The 25,969-nt window shown below is 40.9% G+C and overlaps 1 protein-coding gene across 2 annotated transcripts in view; it reads left to right on the top strand.

The window, feature by feature from the left end:
• ABTB3 (ankyrin repeat and BTB domain containing 3) overlaps positions 1 to 25,969 on the top strand; it is a 635,003-nt gene that overhangs the window by 535,652 nt on the left and 73,382 nt on the right. For both annotated transcript variants that reach the window (XM_069228380.1, XM_069228381.1), the window contains exons 6-9: positions 2,279 to 2,368; positions 7,841 to 7,942; positions 25,013 to 25,106; positions 25,194 to 25,329. In XM_069228380.1, coding sequence (XP_069084481.1) covers positions 2,279 to 2,368; positions 7,841 to 7,942; positions 25,013 to 25,106; positions 25,194 to 25,329 — 422 coding nt within the window. The remainder of the gene's footprint in view (positions 1 to 2,278; positions 2,369 to 7,840; positions 7,943 to 25,012; positions 25,107 to 25,193; positions 25,330 to 25,969) is intronic.

The raw sequence follows: 25,969 nt of genomic DNA on the forward strand, positions 1-25,969 counted from the left end.
GGGGGGCTCCCCTATGGACATAATTGCAATGAGACACCTCTCTCTTAATTGGATCAGTATGGGTCAGGAAAGGACTGGTGTGCAGTGGCCTGGCTGTGTCGCATTGGTGGGCTGAGTGCAGGACCCTGGGCAGCAGCCCACACTGTTTATGCCTAGCACTGGCCCTGGTGAGTCCTTTTGGGTCAATCTTGCACCTGTGCCAGCCCTTTAAATCTGTTGAAAACATGTTAATGTCCTTGCCACTCAGAGGTAGCAGATGCTGTCTCCTACATCGTCAGCTCAAAATGCCAGATGGAAAAGTGATAGCTCATAGAACGAGAATCCTGCAGGAAGCAATATTCTCCATACTGTTTAGCCCTGTGACCCACAGCCAAAAATGAACTACATGAATACTTGTCACTCGTAACTATGTAGCCATTTGATCTGTTGCCACTATGCAACAGAGCAAATGACTTAAATGCCGAAATGAGCGGAACTCATATGGGCAGGCTTGGTCTTCTAGGTTCCAAATTCTGACGTCAACCATGCACACCAGAATCTGATAATGACGAAACAGTTCTCTAAGGAATGGTGACCACAGCAAAAGCTCCACGAACACAGCAAAACAAACAAGGAGAACTCATGGAATAAATGTAGAATTACAGAAATTCTATGCTTTTTGCACAATCCATGGCACAAAAGTGTCATTCATGTGAGACGAAAGGACGGATATTAGAATTATGTGTGCATTTGTCTCAATGAAGAATGCAGTAATTGATAATAAAAAAAACAGAAGCCAAGTGCCACCACATATCACATGAAAGAACCGAGATGCATTAATTACACAGACGCCAGCTAGTATGTGCCCAAGCTAGAGAGTGCAACAAGCCACAGTGGTAAGCATTGTGCATCCTACCCAATTCTCAGTCCACACCCCCAAACAGAGTAGACCGAAAAATGTCAGCCAGAGTTCCCAAGCCATACTCACAGCCTTCTAAGAAAGTCATATTTGAATCACAGCTGGTAAACCATCAAGCGTTACTTTAGGCAGAACATGCTTGTTAGCCTAACAGTCATGAAGGTGGGTACCACTGACAGGGAACTGTCTTATGAGGCTGAGGATTCCATGGGGTAGCACAAGTGATGCCCAAAGTATTTTTCCTTCCCTCCCCAACACATTGCAGTGACACACTCAAAACAACGCGTTGATCCATCAGTACACAACTCTAAGCTGGTCTGACTTCAGCCAATAAAATCTATTTTTTAGTTTGAAAGTCAAGTACTGATAATGACAGAGAACGTACAATGACTGTAAATGCTAACTGCTTTAGCTTCAAAATCCCTTTCATGCTCTGAAATATATTGCCAGTTCATGAAAAACAAGACTGTTTCTTTTAATATATGCCCTTGGAATAATCTGCCATAATATTATTTTAGAATAGGAACTGGCCATGAGTGGAATGTTCTGCATACATGTGACTTAGTGCAGCTTAAACCAGTCATATCGTATCAAACAAAAATCCAACTATGCCATACATACCATGTGTCGTGATCTTACAAGCAGGTGTATTGTTCTAATGCGCAGGTCCTCTTATGTATGCTTTAATCCAAATTAACTCAGAAGTACCAGTGATTGCCTGCTCTCAATGGTGCACCTGCTACGGACCGTGGCAATGCACCTGATTAAAGGAAAAAACACTCTGTCCAGCATGTGTGCTAAGACTGGCCTCCAGTCAAACTCTGACTTTGGTGGGAGCAGGGGTGGCGCCCCGAATACCAAGAGTAATATAGTCTTAGATAGCGCCCCTGTGAACTTGGTGACCCACGACCCTCCTTCCCGCTTCCATTGAGTCCCTTAGGGAGGGCACTGTGTGTCACTCTCTCGCTGCTGCACAGTTGCCTCCCAAAGGGCCTCTAGCTCTTAGTGCACGTGTGAAGGCATCCTTCACTTGTGTTGGCCCAAGCACTCACCCCTTCTCATTGTTCTGACTTAAAGTATGCACCCATCAAATGAGTGTGCCCCAAGGGTTCACACAATCACCTGTAGCGCCCTACATAATACAGACATGGCCCTGGAGATTAGAAGCAGGCTCAAGCTCACTGTGCCACCATGGTCCAGACCGTGGAGTGCCTCGAGTCGGATGTGCACTACTTTCATTGTTTATAATGTATCATCATGGGTTTTATGTTTCCTTTTGGCATCTTCTACCATGCTGTTTGCATATTCCACCACAGAATCTGATTTTATTCTGAACTAATCTCCCGCCATTGTTCCTTCCCCGTTGCGGACCATCTCCAGGGAATGACCCCCTTGATGTACGCTTGTGTCCGGGGCGATGAGGCCATGGTTCAGATGCTGCTGGACGCTGGAGCAGACTTGAACAAGGAGGTAAAACAACCTTTCTTTTACTTTTTTTAGCAGCCACTTAAGATCCTCGCATGTGCTGTACAGAGAGCAGTTTGGAAATAGACCCCTTTCTGTTTCTTACTTTATGTTAATAGTATTCAAGTGTCGCCATGGTACCACAGTCCGCATGCTGGGAGACTTATCACAGAGTGGTACCGCAGGCTCGTATGACTAATGAAGACATGTGACGCAAGACACTTTCCCTCCAGGGTCAATTCAAATTAAACTACTAAAGCATTCCACAAACACAGTCTGATATTTTATGCAGACAAACTATCAGACGATGACTGTGGCAACTACTTAAAACCTGTAATTAGAGCCACACAATTTGTGAAAACTGATAAAAATCTTTTAGTACAAGGCTAAACAATTCCTTATAAAGAGATGTTCTTTGGTGGTTGTCTGGTCTCTGTTTGAAGGCCGCTGCACTTTCGATGAAACAGGACTGATGACGCATTAGTGTGAACCCCCGAAATGACAAACGGCATGCGATCCGAAATAAAGAATCAACAAAATGTGGTGGAGGATAGTATAATTCCTGTTTTCTTTTTCTATTTTGCTTTTATCTATGCACAAATATTGCCCAGACATGATTATACAGATGTATCTAATGATATTTAATTTAAAGAACAGGCAATGCATTCGCCCAAATTCTATCCATAAATATTAAATCAAATAATTTTAAAAAAACATTTGGGAGGGTATTGGCAAAAAAGCAAACTAGAGAAATTAAGAATTAAATCTGGAGAAAGAGCCGTTGAGGTACAGAATCTGTGTGGGCTTGGAAGGTTAATGAAATGTTTTAAGTATGTACCTGACAGACGATGTTTTTAGATTTTAGATGTGTTTAGTTATAGGAACAAAGGTCTTCTGAGGGGTAATTTTAGTGGTAGGAATACTAACGGGGACTTCACAAAATAAAATGTATGTTCATTCTAAAGCAAACTAGAAGTCGGTTGGAAACCATGAATAGAACGTTCAATTCTAGTTCAACAAACCAATGAATGTTGTGCAAATGCCGTCGCATACCACTTTGTAAAAAAATAAATAAAAATGTATCAGTTTTTCTTGCTTGAATTTTCAATGAATGTTTTATTTTATTTTGAAACAAAGAGGAAATATGCTTTTTGATTGCTTTAATTTAGATGGGCAGTTTTCCTGTTGCAAAAATTAGGTGAAGTGCTGTAGGACCGACTACAGCATATTTTAAGAGTCCTCCAAATCCAAATAAGGATTAGTTTGACTGTTTAGCATTTACATCGGAAAGAAATATAGGCCCTCACAATGCCATCCTGCCATCAGGCCGCCCGTGCAACCTGAACCTTGCCGGTCCTATTATGACTTCCCCGCTGGGCCAGCAGGGAACAGGGCCTTAACATTGCCGCCAGCTCCTAATGGAGTCGGCGGCAATGTGGCAGTGTAGCGGGTGCGGCAGCACCCGTCGCGCAATCCACTGCCCGTAATTTGGGTAGTGGAATGCGTGATGGGGTTGTGCATGGGGGCCCCTGCACCGCCCATTCCAAGTGCATGGGCAGTGCAGGGGCCCCCTGGGGTTCCTATACCGCCAGCCTTTCACCGCCATGGACAGGCTGGCCAATGGGGACTCGTAATCCCCAGGTCAGCGCTGCCCTGGTGGATTACAACTGCTGGGACCGCCAGGCTGAAGGCTGGCGGCAGCCTGGTGGTGTCAGCAGTTTGACCGTGGCGGCTCTGCCACGGTTATAATGTTGGGGTCTGACTGTGAGTCATAATGCCCCCCCCCATAGTGTCTTGCAATATTTGACTATTTTCTTTTTAGGTGAATAAGTAGATGCATTGTTTCTGTTTCTCAGGTATACTGACATTAGGCAGATAAGGTGACCAAGGTACGATTAAATGCTTTACCTACTACCGGGGTCAGGGATGTAGGGCAATCTGGCAGTGCCCAAGGGGCTGGTCTAACGGGTCAGTGTGTGGGTGGGTTTTTTGGCTGTTTGTGGGACTGTGTTGTAGTCTGTTGGGCCGGCTTTACCTGCAGATTTCCCTGGTTTTGAAATAAACATTGCCTGCAGCAAGCTCAAATCCATGCAGTCTTCCATACCTTGCAAAACAGTTATACAGCGTGGCCCAGTTTGCAAAAATGGGCCACTTTGTAGTTATCTAAGTCACTAATGGGGGGCCTCTTTTATTTTGAGGGCAGGCCTATTTTTTGTCCAGTCCGACCCTGCCCAACACCACAAACATTCTTTTATCGGGGACAAGAGCTCGTCTCGTTTTTTCCCAGTAGACCACTTTTCTCTAAGACTGCACCCTTCCTCAAGGCTCAAGTAATGTAGAAACATTAAATCTAAAAGCAGAAAAACACTGCCAGTCAGTGGTGGCGGGATCACTTCCTGGCTGAAGTCCAATTATAAATTTGCTTCTATTTTTCATTGCGCTCTAGACGTTAAGAACACTGACTTTTAAGGAATACAAACAAAGAAGCAAGCCCATATGTGTTGCTCTAGTTAATGAAACCTCAAAAGAGTTTAATTTTAATGACAGGGCAGTGAACCAGAACTCCATCATAAACCTCACTTCACATGCAAAGAGTAAACCATGGCTTCTGTAAGTTGCCTATGCTCAATATTTTGGAAATGAATTGAAGAAAATATTACCATCCAGAGTGATGGTGGATAAAGTTAAATAACATCTGATTCGAAACGGTAATGAATGCAATGATAAGACTAGGCATCTACATTTAAAATGAAAAATAAAGTAATAAACCACGTTGAATAAACCAATTGCTCTTAGAATGAATTAGGTGGGACAAAATATTAATAGAATGCTGCACAAGATGCAGGAAATATTGAAAATGGTGAATATATTGAACATATCTGATTTTAATCACGATCAAACTGTTGCATGACCAGCTAGGCTAATTCAGTCTGACACATGTGAATGCCCTAAGACAAGTTAATGTTCAGTGGATTCTTTTGTGAACCCTGTTGCAATAGTTTAAGCTTGTAAGTGTTCATATAAGACCTGGTGGGGTTCCTCTAGACCGTGAAGCTAGCAGAGGGCCCACCACTTTGTTATGTTGGTGGAGAATTTTGAACAAAACTGGTCCCGCTGACACAGTAAAAACACTTGTCGTGACAATATTCAATACCTATAGATCCATCATTTCATGATTGTTTAAAAACACATCTCAAAATGTAATTGGTTTGAAAAAAAACACTTCGGCACTTCGGGAGGTGGGGGGTGTTGTTTCTGTAACATAAATTCAAATGCCGACACCGCTGTGTGGACATGGTGGCCCAGCTGGAACATTTATGTTGAAAGCACTCATACGGTTTGAGGCTAAAGTGGGGGCGGGGGGCACAACCAGATAATTATATATTAAGCTATCTCCAGACCTGATCTGAGACAAATACAAATTTACTAAAGCTCAACTACTATATAGGTGGCTATGCTATGGAACTTTCAACAGGCCCAGGGTAAGTTTACTGAAACCTGAATGCTGCAGGTCGCATAGAAACAAGGGCCAAGACTAGGACTACTAGGTTTCTCCTTGCTAAAATCTCCTTTGATCATCAGGAACATGGAATAAAGAAAGTAGAAAAAAGAACGGAAGAGGAGACTTGGAGTACAGCATACAATCATGGACCCAGCAAACCTTACATTCCTCGCGGAGCTCCCTCACAATGCATTCCTTCACCACAATGCACACATTAGGGTATGAAGAATCCAGAAGAAGTGCAGGCGGGGCAGAAGGGAAAGCTTGTTTGTTCAAGAAGCATCTAATCTACCTCTTCCTCCATCAGCCCACACAAACATGCTTTTGCATGAAATAAATGGATAAAAAGTATAGCTAATTGAATGTAAAGTGCTGTTGAGAAATGTAAAATATAACAAGTACCATCGTATCCTTTACACAGTAGGGATGCCACAACATCTGCTGGTTTTATAAGAGCCTTTAATTCGACATTACATAAGGTTTGTAAACTAAAGGTATATGGTGCACCATATTTTAGTGTGTCTGACAGGGATCCGTCTGGTGAAGGCATTTCCATAATACAGATAATGTGAACTGTTAGGTGAGGCACAAAAAAGTGATCACAATCTGATGGGTGTCATGGGCTCCCCTTACCACCCTCATCTCACCTGCCCAAGCCTATAGACACTGCAAGCACCTAATGTATCTGCCGTAGGATAAGGATAGAGTTTCTGTAGTTCACCAACCCATAGTGGGGTTTAACCAGGAAGTGTCCACTAGCTCAGAGTTGACAGGCAGGACATGTTGATAGTGGTTTGCAGCTTCAGAAGCCTACTTCAGAGTTTGGCATCCTACATGTGGGCAGGATTGGAGCACCCTCAGCTTGAGATGGACAAATCTCTTCCTATGCCCTCCTCACGAAGAGACTGGCTACATAACAAGATAAGGTGCTTAAAACCTCCCATCAATCATTGAATTAAGGCTGCTGCCTGGGCTGCAAGCACCCTTGTGAATATTCTTTTAGTAGATGTATACCTAAGGGATTGAAATCTCACAGAAGTAGATATTGCATACTCATAATACATTTTGGGAAATTCAGCACATAGCAAGAAAGTGTGTTATCTGCTTCATAGACTAGATGAAGGGGCATTCCTCTGCTGTTAAAGAACATATTTTAGGATTTTGGTATAGTTGCTATTGCGTTTCTGTGTTACAGCCTATACTTCTTCTAAATGATGCTATTTATACCAATGCCTAGAGGGCTAGTGAGTGGCCTCAGGGTTTGCCTATATAGTGTAATCATCAATGGTTAAACAAATACAAGGCCATGTGTGTGTCTCATCTCTGATTTTATATGATCTTGTGCTGTCAAGTATTTTTGATCTGGGGTGCTTTTTAGAACTCCCATAAATCATGTTGTGAAGGACAAGTAGGAGTATTCTATTTGTCAGAGGCTTTACATGCAAAATGATTAGTGAGTCACGCTGTCTTAGGAAAAGGTAAAGCGACTGGCTGATTTGGCAGAAGATAGTTAAATCTAATCACATTTTGTTCTCTTGTCTGTGCTCGACGATTTTGCCAATCAAACATGCAAATAATGCAGCTAGTCCTGTTCTGTTTCTGTGTTTTGCTTAAAAATTAGCAAATAGGATCTCTCTCATTGTGAACAATGAAGAGAAATATGTTTACTGAACCAGTATAGTGATGTGGATGGCTTCCTTTTGAACCAGCATCACAAATGTATAGATATTAGAACATTATCGTTATCATGACATCTAAGGTGATGAAGTTGTACTATCTGATGTTAAAGTATGGTTGCATTTTTATGCAGAAAGATAACAAATTAGAATGCGTTGGGTGTTTTGGGTATGCTGTTGTGTTTCAGTTTTAGAATGTGTCCAACCAATCATTTGTAAACATTGTCTGTTCAATTTTCTTTTCCAACATCACCATACAGAAGGCAATTCTGATTTCCTCTTTTACATTCTTTTTTGTAGGTTCCAAATACTGCTCATAAATATCCATCAATCCATCCAGAGACCCGCCATTGGACAGCACTGACATTTGCTGTTTTGCAAGGACACATTCCTGTAGTTCAGGTATTTCCTAGCGCTCACGTCACCTAGCGCTGTACCTTTCCAGATAAACCGGCAATAAGCCAGAGCTATATCCTACCCTGATCACTTTGGATATATTGAGCTCCACATTTAAAAACTGGCAATATGATATGCTGCCATCGTTTGCATGTGACATCATGTAGCTGTTTAAATATCTGTAGCAAGTAGATCCAGCTCAGAAATTGGTTGGCGCCTCTCCTAACTTTCTTTTTCGTGTTTTTTTGTTTGGCTCATGTCTTAGGCCACAGACACTCTTAATGGAAAAAAGTTTCTTAGACTGAATAATATGTTTAGGGACTGAACATTTGTCAAATCAGTGGTCGTCTAAATGACTTGACCTTAGGGAAAATTAACCTGTAGATTGGTATGTGACCCCCAACGCGTATTATTCTCAAACAATACCTGCCCTCAAAGAGGGATTTCCCCCTCTTTCCATTCTGCCCCATTGATTTGTATATCCACACAAACTTTAACAAAATTTACTTGAGCAGAACTTTGCTTTTTTTTAATTGGTAGTATGATATGTAACAGTTGGCAATAGCAGACACTAGCACAGAGGAAGTACACGCTACCTCTATGTAGGTGCCTTCATGGACAGTTTAAATGTTTTCCATGGTTCATGGTTTATATTGTTTAATTTAATTCTGAATATAGGCACTCATTTAAATGCATGTTAATATGAAATCATTCTCAACCATAAAAATCACATACTTAACAAGCACTGGCAAAGCTAATTGGTCTTATGTTTATAAGCCTTGTTTTTTAATGTGTTACTTTTATTTACTAATACTTGCAATAGACATTAAAAGTGTAAAAGTATTTAAAAAGTAACAATCTAGAAAAGTCTAAACGTTTCATTCATATGTTTGTGAAAAAAGTAAATAAAAATAATCCATTACAAAAATGACCCCTTGCAAAAATGAACCAAAAAAAATGAAAGCAGTAATTAAATTACAGATTGTTCTACCAGCCCTGTCATTGTAGTAGACTCCTTTCTAGAGGGATATGCATTTCTGTAAGAGCAAAATGCGATCACTCAGAGTCAATAGCTGAATTGAGCTGCCCTTTGCCCCATACTACGGACCGTGGATGGTGGATGCAATACAACCTGTGTCTCTCGGACCAATCTTGCTCGATTTTAATTCTGCTTATTGAAAATGCCTAACTGCTAAAGTCAACGCACCTTGTTTTTCTAAATTCTTTCATAAGTCCCTTTTTTCTTTCCCCTCCAATAATGTTATGCACAGACGTAATGAAGTAAATTTAGTTGGGTGGTTGGGATCGTCCAGTAATAATTATGTGCTTGGGGGAGGAGCCAATGGGGTGGAGCTACAATCTATGGTGTTATAACTGAATGCCTCTAAAAACATCTTTCTGAACCATAACGATAAATTAGGTTTAACTTTCAGATACATAGTGGCAGTGGGATCATTAATAAGAGAAGGAAATGTTAAGGAGCAATAGCTAATTTAAATAAAGGTGGAATCCTAAACTTAAGCGTGTGTTAATTAAATCTGAAGCGGCATATTTGTGTTGCAAGAGAAGGAAGCTGTGGGCAAAATTAGACAACCTGTCACATGATTGACAAGAGCTTCAGTTTCGAACACGTTTGCGAATGAAAAGAGGATGAAAGAGAGTAGCTCCCCCATACTTCCACATGAACAGTTAAAATTGCTGAATCCTTTAAATCGATGTCAAGCAAATAGCAAATGAGGTATGCAGTGATAGAATATGGGCCACATTGACACATACCTATCTAAAAGTACTCGAGATTTACTGCTGACCTACGTCTCATCTTCTAACAGCAAGTCAAACTCGTGGAATAAAACTATGTGAATCCGACCTTAAGTGTCTGCCTATCTGCAAACACCTTCTATCTGATTGCAGCCATACACCAACTTTAAAAACTGTGCTAAGGAAAAAAGCAGTGAATTTCAGTAAACAGGACAGGAAACATATAACTACAATTTCCTCATAGGAATGAAAAATTGAAGAAGATATGCTCGCTCCCACAAAGCCTCCAAGTTAAGTCAATAATTGTTCTCATGTGCAATGCGACCATTGTGTACTATTCCCTAGAGCCTAAGAGACTGAGGGCCAGATGTAGCAAGCAGTTTTGCCCATTCTGTGTCTGTGGGAAAATGTGTTCGTACATATGGCCCTGAGACTGATAACGAAGTCAGCAGCTTGATCCAACTGCAAGCAGCAGAGTTAGTTGAAAGTGATGTAGCAACACTAATTCATTGGCACGTACCTAGGAAAACAGTCTGCTGTACATTTTGTGAACTTTTCTAAGAAAAACCTCAATGTGATGGAATATGAAAAACAATTTAAACTGACGGTGAAGAAAATGACACTTACTGAGAATGCCAAATAATACTGTATTGTTTTATTTGTCAAAAATATAAGAGAAAACCAATGAGGATTTTCTTCATCTTTTTTGCCGAAGACAAAAATTATTGTCTTTTTGCATATGAAGTTGCCTGCAAAACGGTTATTGGCTGACAAATCTTTCCAGATACATAATTAAAGAAAATGGAACTATCAGTTTTACCCAATTACAGTTGGGTCATTAAAGTTGCACCCATCTATACTAGCATGTAGTCAGTGTCCCACGGAGGTATGGTTACAAAACAAATTCCTCCATGTAAAATAACTCAAGAAACATACTCATTCACATTGGTAAATCACCTTATCAATTTTCTAACTAACCATCATGTAGCCATAGGAAACATTTCATTCAAAACAGAATTGGCAGAATTTTCCATAAATAAAACCTATTGATTAAACATCAAACACCAGTTGAGCTGATATTCCAACTGCTACTTACTCAATTACATGCAAAATTCTTTCCAAAATTGCAATTCTGTTTGGATGAGAATTTCCACAATACCATTCGGTTTGACTAACATTTGAAACTAGTTTAATCTTTACTTTAAAGCAAATAATGCAGATATTTCGATGAGAAAATAGTGTGTGATTTAAAAAAAAAATCGAATCAAAAGGAAAAACATGCAATTTAAATAACTCTTCATGACAAAATAAAACATTTATACACCCAGTCTTTTCCTTATGTGCATCACATTCATATTTCCTCCATGAACTGTTGTCTTCATTAAACATGCTCATTGATTGTTTTCTTGTAGTCATTCACAGTCTTTTGGGTCAGATTACATGAGATGTGCTTGAGGGCAGTGCAATTGGGCGCCATTATTTGCACCAGCCAGCCATTTAAAGATTAGCATTTTACACCACCTGAGCAGTGCAAAAACCGGCACCGACATCAACTAACAGGAAACATTATTTGTTTTTGCACTCGCTAGTTGGTGCCAAATTTCTAATCATAATTGCACTGAAACTGTGCAATGTTACATTATCTGACATTAGAGCTCTTAAGAATGAACACAGAGTAGTGGTGGGCATTCCTGACTTAGTATTAAAGCTAAAATGGACGGTGTAATGTAGACAATTTAATGGAATACCTGTTGATATATATATATATGTATACTGTACAGCATCCTGGATTTTGAGGAATGTTACATTTTCAAAAAGTAATTCTAGATGTATGAATGATTTAGTTTTGATGCCTAGATAGGATGCTGGTGAGCTATCACTGCAGCAGAAGTTATCAGATTGCATGGCAATGTTGTGCACTATATCAGTTGAAATTTGAGTCTGATATAGAAAATAAATAGAACATGAGTAGGCTTTGCGCGCATTGGTATCATGAAGTGGTCAAGAACAGGTAAATAGGAAGGAGAAACTTGGGTTGGCGAAGAAAATTAGATGCTCGTGAGTGTGTATGTTAAAAACACGGCTGCCTAGCAAAGGGGACAATGAGTCAAATGCATTTTGTACACCTACTGTAAACCTACAACACGTTTAGCTTCACTTTGCACATGCAAATTTACAAACGACTGTCTGATGCTTATATATGTAAAGTGAAATTGTGAATGTGGAAATTTCACCATACTGTGCAGTATGGTGGGAGTTATTTATTGCAGATTTAGTAGTCATTGTGGGTTTAAGGGTGCTCCTCCGTGGATCCATCTGCAATAGCTCATGAATAGCCACAAACGTATAATTTATAGATGTTCGCCAAAAATTTGCAAATGTATTAATATCAGGTGCAAGAGTGAGCATACAATATGGAGAAGCGACACTGTCAAAAGTAATGGGAGTGTAGTGGAAAACTATTCCTTAATTTATCATCACAAAACATATTTTCAGTTCGTAGCAACAAAAAAGTGATCTCTTTAAGAATTTGGTGGATGCATCCAGCAAAAAGTAAAGGATGCCCCATCCATTGACACTGTGGTTACCAACCCCTTCTTAATACAGGTAGAACAGTAAGGCCCGTATTTATACTTTTTTAGCGCCGCTTTTGCGTAAAAAAATGCCGCAAACGCAGCGCTAACAAAGTATAAATATGGGCCTACGTGAGTTGTGAGGAAACGCTACAAAAGGCTCTAGCGCGAGTCTTGACAGAGAGTCCGTTTTTTGTTTCCATCTGGAGGGTCCCGAATAGGAGTGTTCATTTTTAAGAATGTGCAGTGTGACACCACTTGCAGCTATCTGCAGCTATTATTATACTTTATTGATATTTGGAACAAAACCTGCCTCTTGGAAGCTTCTTAAGTCTTATGAGGGTTCTTGCAAGTTATGAGAGTTTATCCAGTTATTTTAGATTATGGTGTTATTGCATGGGTGACTTGTTGAAATGAAGTGAACAGCATTTTGAAACTATAGGCCGGGTGGATCTCAATAATGTTTATCGTTCTCAGAAATAGACAACAATGTAGAATATTATGTTCAAGCGAAATCTGGCAACCATTTCCGAAGTCACCCCGCATATTAGGAAGCTGAGAAGTACATTGGGAGGGGCTTTTGTTGTTTACTGTGAACTGCTGCAGATGAATAGAGTATGATTAATATCTACTATTCAAGCAGTTGACAAACATTTCATTCATTTATGTAAGAATCTAAGGTCAAAATACTTAAACTTTTGCAAAACTTTCCCATCTCGATGACAATGTTTCAGACTGTTTCAAAATTAGAACATAAACTTAACAACTGAAACCGACACTCGCTCACAGTGCACGTCGTTTTGTCACACTTGAGGAGTCCATCTATAGAAGCAAAGTGTTCTGTAATGTGATATTACTTGCCAGTAATCTTCATTACTTCTGGTCCTGTTGTCCTCGTCCCATTTATCACTAATGAAGTGATTCCACCCTGCAAGACAGAAAAGAACAAGAAGAATGCTAAGTATAAGCCCCTCCCATAAGGCAGGTGCCTTTAAAGGCTATAGTTACAGAGTATTCCTCCTGAAATCCCAAATCTCCACAAATGACAGCCGGATTAACACAAAGGAGGGAGGGGCATTATGAATTGGATGAGTATGAGAGGAACACGAGTAATTACCCGTAAGTAATATTATATCACCTCCATGTCCCCCTTTCCTCGTCCCATTCCTCACTAAAGAGGAATAGCAAAGCAGCCTAAAAAATTACACAAACCACCTTTGCTTGTAACACCCAGTGGTGATTTGTTTCAAACAATTTGCAAAACCTAAGCCAAAGCATATTGTAGCTCTCCAATACCAAAATTTGTACCACCAGACAATACATTATACAATACAATAGAATAGAATGCATTTGTAAAGATCACAGCTACCTCAGAGGAGGCGCCCTGGCTCTAGGTCAACCATAGGAAGCTTAACAGTGATGATGTGAAATGACATTTATGTGGGAGTCAGAAAGTACGTTTATTAAGCTCTTTCTAAATACAGCTTCAGACTCACTGTTTCTCAAGTCAAGCGGAAGCACATTCCACAATTTAACTGCCAGGAAACTGAAAGAGCTACCTCCTCTTCTGGCCTTGTGGATGCGGGGGAGTTGAAGAAGTATAAGTTTGTTGGACGTAGGAGATCTCTCCTGAACGTAAGGCTTGAACCGGTGTCTGAGGTAGGGAAGGCCCCTGTGATTGTAGGCTCTGAAAGCAAGGATGAGAGCCTTGAACTGGTTTCTTTTATTCACTGGAAGCCAGTGAAGATGATGGAAGTGTCCTTACACCACTACCCGGTGGGGAATATTCAGAATTACCCGGGCAGCAGCATTCTAAATGATCTGGAGACACTGAATCAGAAAGGCCGGGAGCCCCAGATTTAAGCTCTTGGTGTAATCCAACCTGGAGGTGATCAACAGGGATAAGGTGACGCATCCTTGTCAAGGATCTCAGAGTAAGAAAGCAGGTGGCAGATAAAACTTTGATTTGTGGCACGAAAGTAAGGCAAATTTCAACCTGAGGTTTCTTGCCACAGAAGGAGGTGGAGGCTTCACCAACGCCACCAAAGGCTAGGTTTATTGGTGGGCTTGAGGCCAAAGAAAATAATCTCTGTCTTATCTGCATTCAGCTTTAAACAGCTTACATTCAACCAGTCCACCAAAGATTTAGGGTAGAGTTTGAAGGAGCTCAGGGATAAATAAAATTTTCCTGAAAGGCCAGGAGGAGCTGAGTGTCATCCGTGTAGGATACGAATCTCACTCCCGAGACTCAAGAAGTTTTCCTAGAGGCTCGAGATATATATTAAAAAAGAGTGGGGCTAAGGGCAGAGCCCTCTGGGACTCCACACTCTAATGGTTTTGCAGAATAGGTGAAAGGAGGAATTAAAACAGCATGGAGGGGCTCACTGATAAAGGATTTCAGCTATGACAGAGCTTTTCTCTAATGACGATCTTTTCCAGTCTCTCCAGAAAAACAGCAAGTGAGACCCTATCGAATACTGAGGAAAGGTCCAAAAGCATTACCATGACTAGGATACTTGAGTCAAAATTTTCTTTATTGGATTCTGAGTCTAAAGTAGAGTGGTCTCAGTGCTTTAGCCAGCACGAAAAAAACCTGACTGGGAGTCATGGAACAAATGATTTGACTCCAGAAAATGCAATATCTGCCTGTTTATTATGCAAATGATAATGACGCAAATAAGTATTTGGTGTAGCCCAAGTGGCTGCACCACAAATCTCAGAAACTGTAACCCCATAATGCTCTGCTCACGAGGCTGACATCCCTCTGGTGGAATGCCTCTGAGGAGGATATCCTGAAAAAGACTAGGGCCTGCTTAATCCAGTGACTAAGGGAAAGCAAGGAAGCTTTTTCTGCTTGATGGGAGGATCCAAAGGATACAAACAGGGAATCAGGGCAACAAAAGGATTTGGATCTGTTCACATACACCCAAACACATTCAACAACTGCCACTGAAAATCCCTCACATAATCATTCTCCTCATTTAAAGAATGTAAAACAATCTCTTGATTTCCGCGAAACTGAGAAGAAACATTTGGTAAAAAAGAAGTGCCCAGGCGGCACACAGCACCATCTTCATAGAAGGAAAGAAAGGGTTCTCTCGCCAACAGCACACCCAACTCACCCTAGTGCCTGGCAGAAGTGATGTCTTCCAGAAAAACAACCTTCATCCCCAGTAACCTGTCATCTACAGTTTCAAAAGGTTCGAAAGAATGGAAAACCAGAGCTTTAAGACCACAACAGGTACAAGGGAAGGGCAAAAGACTGGTAATGGAGAAACTCTTCAACTACCAACCTACCAAATTATCAAAATCTCCAGGAGTACCCCAGGCAGCTCTGAAAGCCGGAATGGCTGCTCATTAAGCACACAGAGTTGACACTGATAGCTTCTTCTCAAAACTATCTCAAAAGAACTGAAGAATGTAGTTTAAAGGACAGTCTAGAGGAGAAAAATTCAAGGGTTAACACCACTTCTGAAAATGCCCCAGTGGGAACCATAAGACTGTTTTCCTAGGCTGCTGAATGACAATAGCTAAATGTCTCGGTAATCACTTGTATTTTAGCTCCCCTTCTTTCAACATCCACACCAAGAGGCAGAGTATCTGGAGTGAGAGAAGAGATACCCTTAGAGAAGAGGGGATGAGAGGTGAAGCCAAGGACCCTGAACAGTAAGGTTCTTTAGAAGAGGAAACTGATGTGGCAAACTAAAATGGGACAAACTAATGTGACTAAAAAGGGACCACCAAGATAACTCCTCACATTCCCCCAATATCAGGGCCAAGCGTTTGGGAATCCATGGAATCGGGGGAAGACATACAGAAGAGTCCTTGGCCAGGGGGTCAAAAGAGCATCCCCCCAGGCTTCCACCAGAGGAATTCTGGCACAAAATCAGGGAACCTGAGTATTGTGGCGGGAGGCAAACAGATCCAGACCCAGTTTCCCAAACCCGGCACATATCTGGAGAAAAACCTTCTTGGCTAGGAATATTTCCTCTGAGGAAGGAAATATCATGCTGAAGGAATCTGCCACTACAGTCTCCATCCCCTTGATGTGTACTGTGAAAGGACACTAGGTGAAACTCTGCCCAATAGAACAGCTGAGCTGCAACCTGGTTCAAGGACTTTGACCTAGACCCCTTTGTTGTTGAGGTATGCCATTGCCACCACATTGTCCGTCTGGACCACCAGATTGCAACACTCCAGAATATATTGAAAACCCAAGACAGCCTGAAACACAGCTGTGAATTCCCTCCAGTTGGAGGATCGTCATCTATCTGGAAGGGACCATCTGGCTTGATGAGAAAAACCCTCTAGAGTAGCCCGCCCCAACCAATGAGCTGGCATCCGTTGGTAACACTTTTGGGGAGAATGATTGAAGAAAATCTCCTGTGCTAGATAGGTGGGATCCATCCATCAAAGAAGCTCCTGCTGATTGTCTTGAGTCATCGGGACCTGAACACTCAAGTCCTCCAAAGCAGAGTGCCACCAAGCATGCAGATGTTTCCAAAAGTGTTGCAGATGAAACCTGGCCCAGGAGACTGTGAACACAACTCCTGCCATGTGGCTCATGAGTTGAAACCAACATTTCACTGGAAGAGATTGGCGGTTGAACACCTGGGGAGCCAGGGACTGCAAGACCATTATCCTGGATTCTGAAAGAAAGACCTTGTTGAGATGGGTCCGAAACCTTGCCCTAATGAAGATCAGATCCTCCATTTTGCATTTTGCTAGACTGACGAGGAAGCCATTACTCTGGACACAATTGCAAACTACCCTGATCCCCTTGTTTATGCCTGGGCAGAGTTCGTAGAGTTCTGCTACACAAAACTCTTTGAAGTGCAGAAAAAACTCTGCCAAGCTACGTGGACTTCTGTGAGCACGCTGATTTTCACCACCAGGAGTTTCTCCCACGCTGTAAAATCAGCACGAAGTGCATCACACGGAGCACCAGAGGGTGCTAACTTCTTTCTGCCACTTGAGTAGATTTTCTACTCAAGCGGCAGCTTCCTCAATGAGAGCAGCAGCTTTCTCATTGCAAGCAGTCACGGCTTACTGCAACAGTTCGCGTTCAGAAATCTCGCTCACACTTGCTAACTTAGCGATTTTTTTTTATTGCACTCACCAACTTAGCATTGGCGAGCAAGAGAAAAAACTCTGCTCCATGTCACTTTGCGGAGTTTTTCGGAACTCTGCACACAGCGTGGAGTGGGAAGAATCCGCAGGTGGAGCAGAATTCTCGCCCACCCCTACTCCTGATGTAACTGGGACTGGGATAGAGCATGGAGAAGCCAATCATCTAAATATGGGTAGATGCGAATCCCCTGAAGGTGGAACAATGCAATTAAGGGAGCCACCACCTTCGTGAATTCACAGGGAGCCACTTTGAGACCAAACAGCAGGACTCGAAACTGAAAATGTTGGCTCTTAATACAAAAACACAGGAATTTCTGATCGAGTGGATGAATTGGCACCTTATAAGTGTCCTGGAGATCTAGAGTACACATAAAATGATCCCTGGTTAACAGAGGAATTATATGGTGCAGAGTCTCCATCCTGATGGGCAATGTCTGTGCAAACTTGTTCAGAGATTTCGGTTTCAGGATCATCCAGAATTCTCCCAATGATTTCTCCAGTAGAAAGATGATCGAGTAGTACCCCTGACCTCTTTCAGAAAGAGGTACCTGTACTATAGCTTGCTTCTACAGAAGAAACATCACTCCTGGTACCAGAGCCAGCCGCATCTTCTTCATTCGAGCTACTGAGTGTGCCTCACCACGTAATCCCTGGGGGGAGTCACCAACTCAATCTTGTGACCCTCCTTGACGGTGCGTAAAACCCATCATCGAAAGTAGATACCTCCCATGCTGCTCTGAAAAGGAGAAGTTTGCCTCCAACCCCAAACCGTGAAGGAGTGTCCATATAGTAAGGAAAGCTTAATGGTAGACTTTGTCCCCTGACCCATTTCTTATGATGGAACTTTCTTTGAAGGGTACATTGTTGCTGCTGTTGATGATGAGAAGGTTGATGAAAGAAGGGATGCTTTTGAATATCCAAACGTGTCTGCGCCAGACAGTTTCTAAGATGAAGTGTGTATTTTTTCTTTAAACAATTTATGGAGCTTTTCCTCTAACTCTGAACCAAACAGCAGTGATCCCTGGAAGAACAGTCTTAAAGTTGAGGATTTTTGGGCAGCATCAGTACGCCAAACTTTCAAAACTAGGTTACATCTTGCTGCTATGCAAGCTCCCCCAGTCAAAGCTGATTCTCGTACTGCATAGAAAACAATATCAGACATGAATTCCACTTGTTTCTCAATTTGTTCCAGTTAGGAGAAATATTCCGAGGACTCATCCGTTGCATCAAATAGTTCCTTTATCTCAGATAGCAGGGACTGGGAAACATAAAAACCACAATTCCCCACCCTCAAAGCCAAATGAGAAAAAGAATAAGCTTGTCTGAGGGCAGTATCCACCTTCATATCAGTCATGATAATAGCATCCTCAGTCAGGGAGATTCTGCCATACAGGTGGGCCATAAAAGAGTTACTAGGAATGCAATCTAGGAAATATACACGCATGTCTTTAAGGGGATACAATTTAGCCATGCAGCGAGGCAAAACTATGTTATCTGGGTCCTTCCACTCCCTTTTTAGAACACCTAAAATGAAAGGATGTACCAGCAGATCCAACTCTGAGGCACTCTGGAATTGATGCAATAATCCAGAAGAACTGGTCTCAGGCACCACCTCTTCCTAGAAACCCATGTTGGCTTTAACATGCCCCAATAATTCAGGCAAAATGTTGTTTCCTATATATTTGCCTCTTTGTTCCTCTGGCCACTGAACCACTTATTCAGAACCAGAGGACACAGAAGAACAAACTCTGAGAGACTCTTGTTGTACTTTCTTCACAGGAGATAACCCTAATAAAGTCTATCTCATTAAGTATTTCAAATGCTTCTTAGACACCCCACATAGGGGCTTCACATGATGGGAGAAAGAAGAGGAGTCAGATGAAGAGGACACACCATACCTCCCCTTGTGGGATTGTTTGCCCATGCTGATGCTGAAAAACCAACTGGGAAACACTACAATCCAACCGAAAACCACTATGCAGACTTATCTGTGCTCACCATCTTAAAACTCCTCAATGCGACTAGGACGGGAAAATCATCCCACCACCACACATGGTCGAACTTCCCATTTACGCGCATGCACAGCTCTACAACCCTGAAGTAACTCTCTTTTGCATCTTGAAAAGACTAAACGGAGGACGCCCGACTTCCTTGGATCACATTTCAAGCCCCCTTCGCCTCTGCTAACAAGTGCAGCAGAGCAGGAGAAGAACCTGACTCCCCTAGAGGTCCGCCATGCTGACCAGGAAAGGACGATCACCCAAACTCGTTGGCGGACCAAGCCGTGCAGTGTCTGCCTTCTCCTTTTTCTTGTCCGTTCTGCAAGACAAAAATAGAACAGGAGGAATGCTGGGTAAATATAGGCCCATATTTATACTTTTTTAGTGCTGCATTTGTGTCATTTTTTTTACGCAAAAACAGGGCAAACTTACAAAATACTATTGTATTTTGTAAGTTTGCGCCACTTTTGCATCAAAAAGCGGCACAAATGCGGTGATAAAAAAGTATAAATATGGGCAGTAGTGTTTGTATGCACCAGTCTTGTGGGAGGGACTTATTACTTAGCATTCTTCTTGTTATTTACTGTCTTGCGAGGTGGACTCACCTCGTTAATGAGAAATGGGACAGAGGCAAGGTAGATCTGGGGACAATTGCTGGTTTCATGCACAGCCATAAAGCTAGTGTTTCAGAGGTTTGCAAGATTGTATTACCAAAGTGCGTGCAAACAGTAATACATTTTCACAGCACGACTCAATTTTCTTAAAGTCAGCCAACATTTTATACCTGGTAAGAGTGAAATAAACTAACAATTGTATGTTTAAGAAGAAAATAAATAAAATAAAATGTGTGAACACTGAATTTACTTACATATTCAATCATATGTTTTGTCCATCAAGGTTTGGCTGGTTTTGATTGCTCTAAAAGAAGTCTAGAGGAGTAGTTGGGAATGCACCACAGACCAGTTGTTCTGGGTGAGCTACTGATGTGTGTGGTTCTGCTATTGAGGCACATAATGAAAACCCAGTATCCTTACTGCTAACCATTGAGGTTTAGTGAGTATTTGTGAGTACTTATGATACTGTAGGTAAGGTGAAGTATCGGGACTTTGAATTTCTTACTATGAGTTCTACTTTACCAGCAAAGGTCCTGATTCAGAAACTGCATTTTTTCAGTACATAAGTAGGAGTACAATTGTACTAGGTATGTAGCACAAAACTCAGTTCATAAATGTAGGGGTGGAAATTGCCACCCCTCCTATTGTTTCTGTCAGGAGATCATCACACATGCAAGTTTAGTACTTAGTAATAAAAGTGGGAGGCACCAAGGGAGTGACTGGAAAATGAACAATATTTACTATTAAACCGGAGAGGTTTATGGAGCTTTAGGAGGGCGTTTAGGGAGGAACAGATGCCCACCCACAAAAGCTTACACAGTCTGCTATTCACAAACTGCACTTCTAAGGTTATTACTTCTAAAATGACCCAAAATAGTAGTAAATGTACTCAAGCTCAGATCTCGAGTAAGTTGTGCACCACATGTGGCCAACCACTAGTACTGCAAGACCCTCAAACAGAAAATAATGGGGGCAGAAACTTAAAATAGAATTTCATAGGAAATAATGTTAAATAAAGTAATTAGTTTTGACTATTCAAAAAAATATGTATATGTATAAAGCATATATATATATATATATATATATATATATATATATATATATATATGTATATACTTCAATGTTAAAAGTATATTTAAAATAAAAAATAAAAAAAACTTTAGAAAATATTTTATTAACCTTTTCTAACTTAAAAATATACGTAATTATTTTACTAAAGTAATTTCTATTCATAACGTTTTATAATTTACATAATAAATAAATATACACATATTACTTTAGGTGAATCTTTTAACAAAACTGGAAAAATAATTGGATTTGTCGTTTTATTTAAATTAACTAAATATTTAATTAAAGATTAAGTTAGTAGTGCTGTAGCATTTTTATTATGTTCTACATGTAAAATAATTATATAAAATTAATTTCTATTAATATTTAACATGAACATACTATTACTATTTTTTTCACGTTTAATAAACTTTTTACATTTTCTGTATTCTTTAGCATAGGGCAATCTCTGTCCAGTGGTGGACAACTCTGCCACATGTGAAAGGTTACTATCAGTAACTTTACACTTGTAAATTTCTCTATTTCTCCTGTTTTAAGGATGGAGACATGTACAACTACACTTAGTAATAGATTTTCACTCAGTGAATTACCAAAGGTAATAAATTTACTACTACAAAGTGTTAGAGTAAATTTACATGTGGGGATTTACTCAAGTGTAAATTTAACTTTGTAGATAGGCCTCACAGTTTAGAAATAGTGTGGTTGTTTAGCATTACTACATCTCCGTATAAAATTATAAAATCTGATTTGCAGAATCTAGACCTGTGGACTGAATTGGCTTAAGGTTAATTTAGTAATTATGGGCTCTCTTTAAACATATTTTGTTATGCTTAATGTAACCTGAATGGTGAATGGACTAGTAAGCTCAATTGCAGCAAATGCATTGAAGTTGATGGAAGAAGCAAAAAGCAGTCAGTACAATCTTACCACAGCATCTGGAATATTGCCCCTGTGATTAATGTATCATAATCCTGGCAGTCATAAACTGTAGAGCTACTTTCCTGTATCTGCCATAGGAGATAAATCAGGTTATGTAGGGGTGAAGCACAAGCGGTTTATATAAGAATTCTTTTATCACCACTACAAAATCGCAGAAAGAGTATGTGCATATGGTAAAAACAGTGCAACACCCGACCCTCATTCTTCTTCAGCGTCGGCGGGGCGGCACGGATGTTGGTCAGCTGCCTAGCAACAAGGATTACATCAGTGGAGTTCTTCCACTCCGTTCTCACCCCTTCCCTGGGGTTTTCCTCGCATCTGTGGTGACTCTGTCCTGCTGGAGAGGGTGGCGCAGGGAGAAGAAAGGGTGTACAGGAGATACTTGGACACAAAAGAAAGCACTCAACACACGCTTGGCAAACAACTTCTTTTAAAATGTTAAAGCACTCCGTCACCCAATCTGGGGAGCCTGAGGTAGTGCTCACCACGTGCTGATTGAACAGCTGGCGATGGCCAGACTCACAAGTCCCACGGCCGATTTCCATGGGATTTGATGGACTCCTTCTAGATCCCACAAGGACAAGGAGGGGCAAGCTTACCCATCTCTGGAGAACAGGCAGGCAGGCAGCAGGCCAGCACACAAAGTTACTTGTAGCAGAGTGGCAGTCCCTGTGGCGACTCATCAGGCAGCAGGTAGGCACAACACAGCAAAGCAGTTAAAGTGGTGGTTCCTCTTGGCAGCACAGCAGTCTTCTGGTAATGTGCAGCATGTAGAGCCAGCAGTGTCTGGTTAAAAGTCCATGCAGTTTTTAAAATCATGGAGTCAGAGCCCCTGTACATATAATCAAAATTGTCTTTGATCAAGGGTGACTTCAAAAGAACTATTGGAAGTGCAAAACAATTCCTTTCAGCCCCACCCTTGCTCAAGACGATCAGTAGGGGGTAAATCAGCCCTTTGTGTGAGGGCATGCCACAGCATATATAAATGTGAAGCATGAACAATCTCACCCTCTCCTAGCCAAGGAAGACCATCAGTATGTAGATGAATGCAGATGTAAATCCTGTCACACCCTGTGTTGTGGCCATCTAGAGAGTATGCACCAGGTGTAGCTGTCACCCAAGCCAGACATGAAATGGAGACAGGCTGCAAAGCACACAGAGGTATAAGCACAGAGAAATGCCCACTTTCTAACAGTGGTATTTCTAAAATAGTAACGTAAAATCTAACTGAATCAGTAAGTAGGTCTTATCATTACCATTCCAAACATAACAAACATGGCAAATCTACTACTTCTGATCAGGAATTACCACTTAAAAGTGTATGAGGGAATTCCCAATCCTAACCTATGAGCAGAGCAGACCTCACAGTAGTAAAACATGAATTAGGCTGTTTGTCAGTACTATGACATGCAAAACATAAAAGCACATGTCCTACCTTTACCTACACAGCATCCTGGGGCCTACCTTAGCAGTGACCACTGTGTAGTGAAAGGGGAGTTTAAGGCTTGGCAAGTAGTTTTAAATGCCACCTCCAAGTGGCAGTAAGCTGCACACACAGGCCCTGCAGTGGCAGGCCTGAGACAGGTTTGAAAGGCTACTTATGTGTGCAGCACAATCCAGTGCTGCAGGCCCAGTAGTAGCATTTAATTTACATGTCCTGGGTATATGGTATACCGCTTTACGAAGAGACTTACAAGTAAATCAAATATGCCATACAGGCATAAAGCAATTACAATTACAATTAGAAGAGAGAGCACATGCATTTTAGCACTGTTTAGCAGTGGTAATGTGCCCAGAGTCCTAAAGCCAACAAACAGAAGGTCAGAAAAATAGAAGGAGCAAGGCTACGAAATTGGGGTAACAGTGCAGAAATTGCCATTTCCAACAGGCAGCAAGCCAGCTTTATAATTTTGTCAAAGCCTGGGACTGTTTTTGGGTAGAATGCTTATAGGTTAGCAGTTAAGTTGTAGGTTGCATGGTTTGAAGGGTCCTTTCAACACATTTCTTATGAGAAGACTATCCTTTTGTTGTTGAACACCTTTGTGAGTAGTTGTTTCTTAATTAAGATGAAGTTATGGATGATTCGTGAATTGTGAGAAGTAAGACTGTGTTGGTTACAGAAAAACAATTGAGAACTTGGCCCTTAAATCCTCATTCTTCAACAGGGTCAAGCTCAGAGGTTTTGTGACATCACAAGGTCAACCTGCTCCTCATATTTACTTTACTTATTTTATGAAACATGTGATAGTTTTATTGGAAACTTGAACTATATTAAATCTTTCAGATGGTGTGCCCAAATGCCTTTCTAACCTGTGGGGCACTCATCAGAGTCATTGTACATGCAAAGGCAAAAGCATGTTCAAATCCATGAAGCAGAAGCAAATTAGAACCTTTGATACTAGGAAGAGTATTTATCTGCTATTTTCTGCAATTTCTTACCCTAGGTTCTGGTGATAGAGATATGTCAAATACACCCATCTTCACATGAGATGTCTGAATTCTACATGTTTCAGATGCTCTGACTCCAGTGCATGAGTATTGTAACTAAGTTGCTGTTTGCAACCTGTTCGAGCTGTTCCTTTGAATGCCTCTCTCAAATAAAGCCTGACTGGGAATTGCAATACTCTCTTCACTTCTGAAGATTTCAAGTTGCTGTCACAGCATCCTTGAAGTGTTGAAGAAATGATTGAATTAATTCAGAGACTGATGAGGTCATACTCAACAGGAGTCTCCCACCTCTCAAATGTTGCAAGGTGCCTTGTGATCCGTAGCTATATGAAAATTAAATGACAATATGCAGAAGCTAAAGATAGCTAAAGCTGATGTTAGAGTTCTTCCAGCAAAGCCAGAAGAGAGATCTAGATTATATCATGCTGAAATGTCGCTGAATGTAAATACTTGTGACTTCAAAATACATATTTGAACCTTATCCTCCTCCTAAAAATACAAACAGATTGTTTTGGCTACATATAAAGGCTAATCTCCTTTTCATAGCTGTTGCTGGATGCAGGAGCTAATGTGGAGGGTTCTTTAGAACATGGAGATGAAAACTACTCAGAAACTCCCCTGCAACTGGCTGCTGCTGCTGGTAAGGTCTTTCCCAGTTAGCACACTTCCATATGCGTGTCTATTCTGCAAGTGTGGCAAATGATTTCCAATCCTTGTCCAATTTCAGGTAATTTTGAACTTGTTAGTTTGTTGCTGGAGCGAGGAGCAGATCCCATGATAGGAACAATGTACAGAAATGGAATCTCTGCTGCTCCACAGGGTGATATGAACTCCTTCAGCCAGGCTGCAGCACACGGGCACAGGTGAGTGTACCTATTAATTAGATCAAAGATTCAAGTTAGCAGTTTCTGTATGAGTAGTTTAATATTTATGTAATATCTACATTTAGCCTTTAATAAAATTGAATTTGCAGTTAAGAAAGCATCAACTGATGTATGCAGAGAAATTACATTTGTCTCTCTCTTTTCCACTGTGTTCGTGATATGATTTACAAACCAACTTGTGTTTCATGAGTCATGCACTGCAGATCGTTTTAAAATTACATATGTTCAGACAATCAGCCATATATATTAACCTTGAGAATAGTTCAAGATACACCCCAGAGGGGAGGTAATTCCCCTCTTATCCTAGAACCACATTCAAGAAATGTAGTTAGTTTCATGAACCCAGGTCTCATTTTGCTAACTCTTATTGATGATTTCCTAGGATATTAAAATATTTGATGTTGCGAATGATGTGATGAACCAGGAGTTGTTCATGAAACAAAAGCTAGTGTATTATGGACCACATACCAATTTTAATTAGTTGGAGCTTATTAGTCAGTTGAACTGCTTAAAAAAATCCTGGATCATGACCAGAAACCTGCTTAACAAGCTATGATTCATGAACCAGGCATCTGTTTGACGGACCAAAATGTGGATTGAAGATTCCTAAAGCATAATG

This window comes from Pleurodeles waltl, chromosome 4_1 (assembly GCF_031143425.1).
Source record: "Pleurodeles waltl isolate 20211129_DDA chromosome 4_1, aPleWal1.hap1.20221129, whole genome shotgun sequence".
Taxonomy (NCBI): Eukaryota; Metazoa; Chordata; class Amphibia; order Caudata; family Salamandridae; genus Pleurodeles; species Pleurodeles waltl.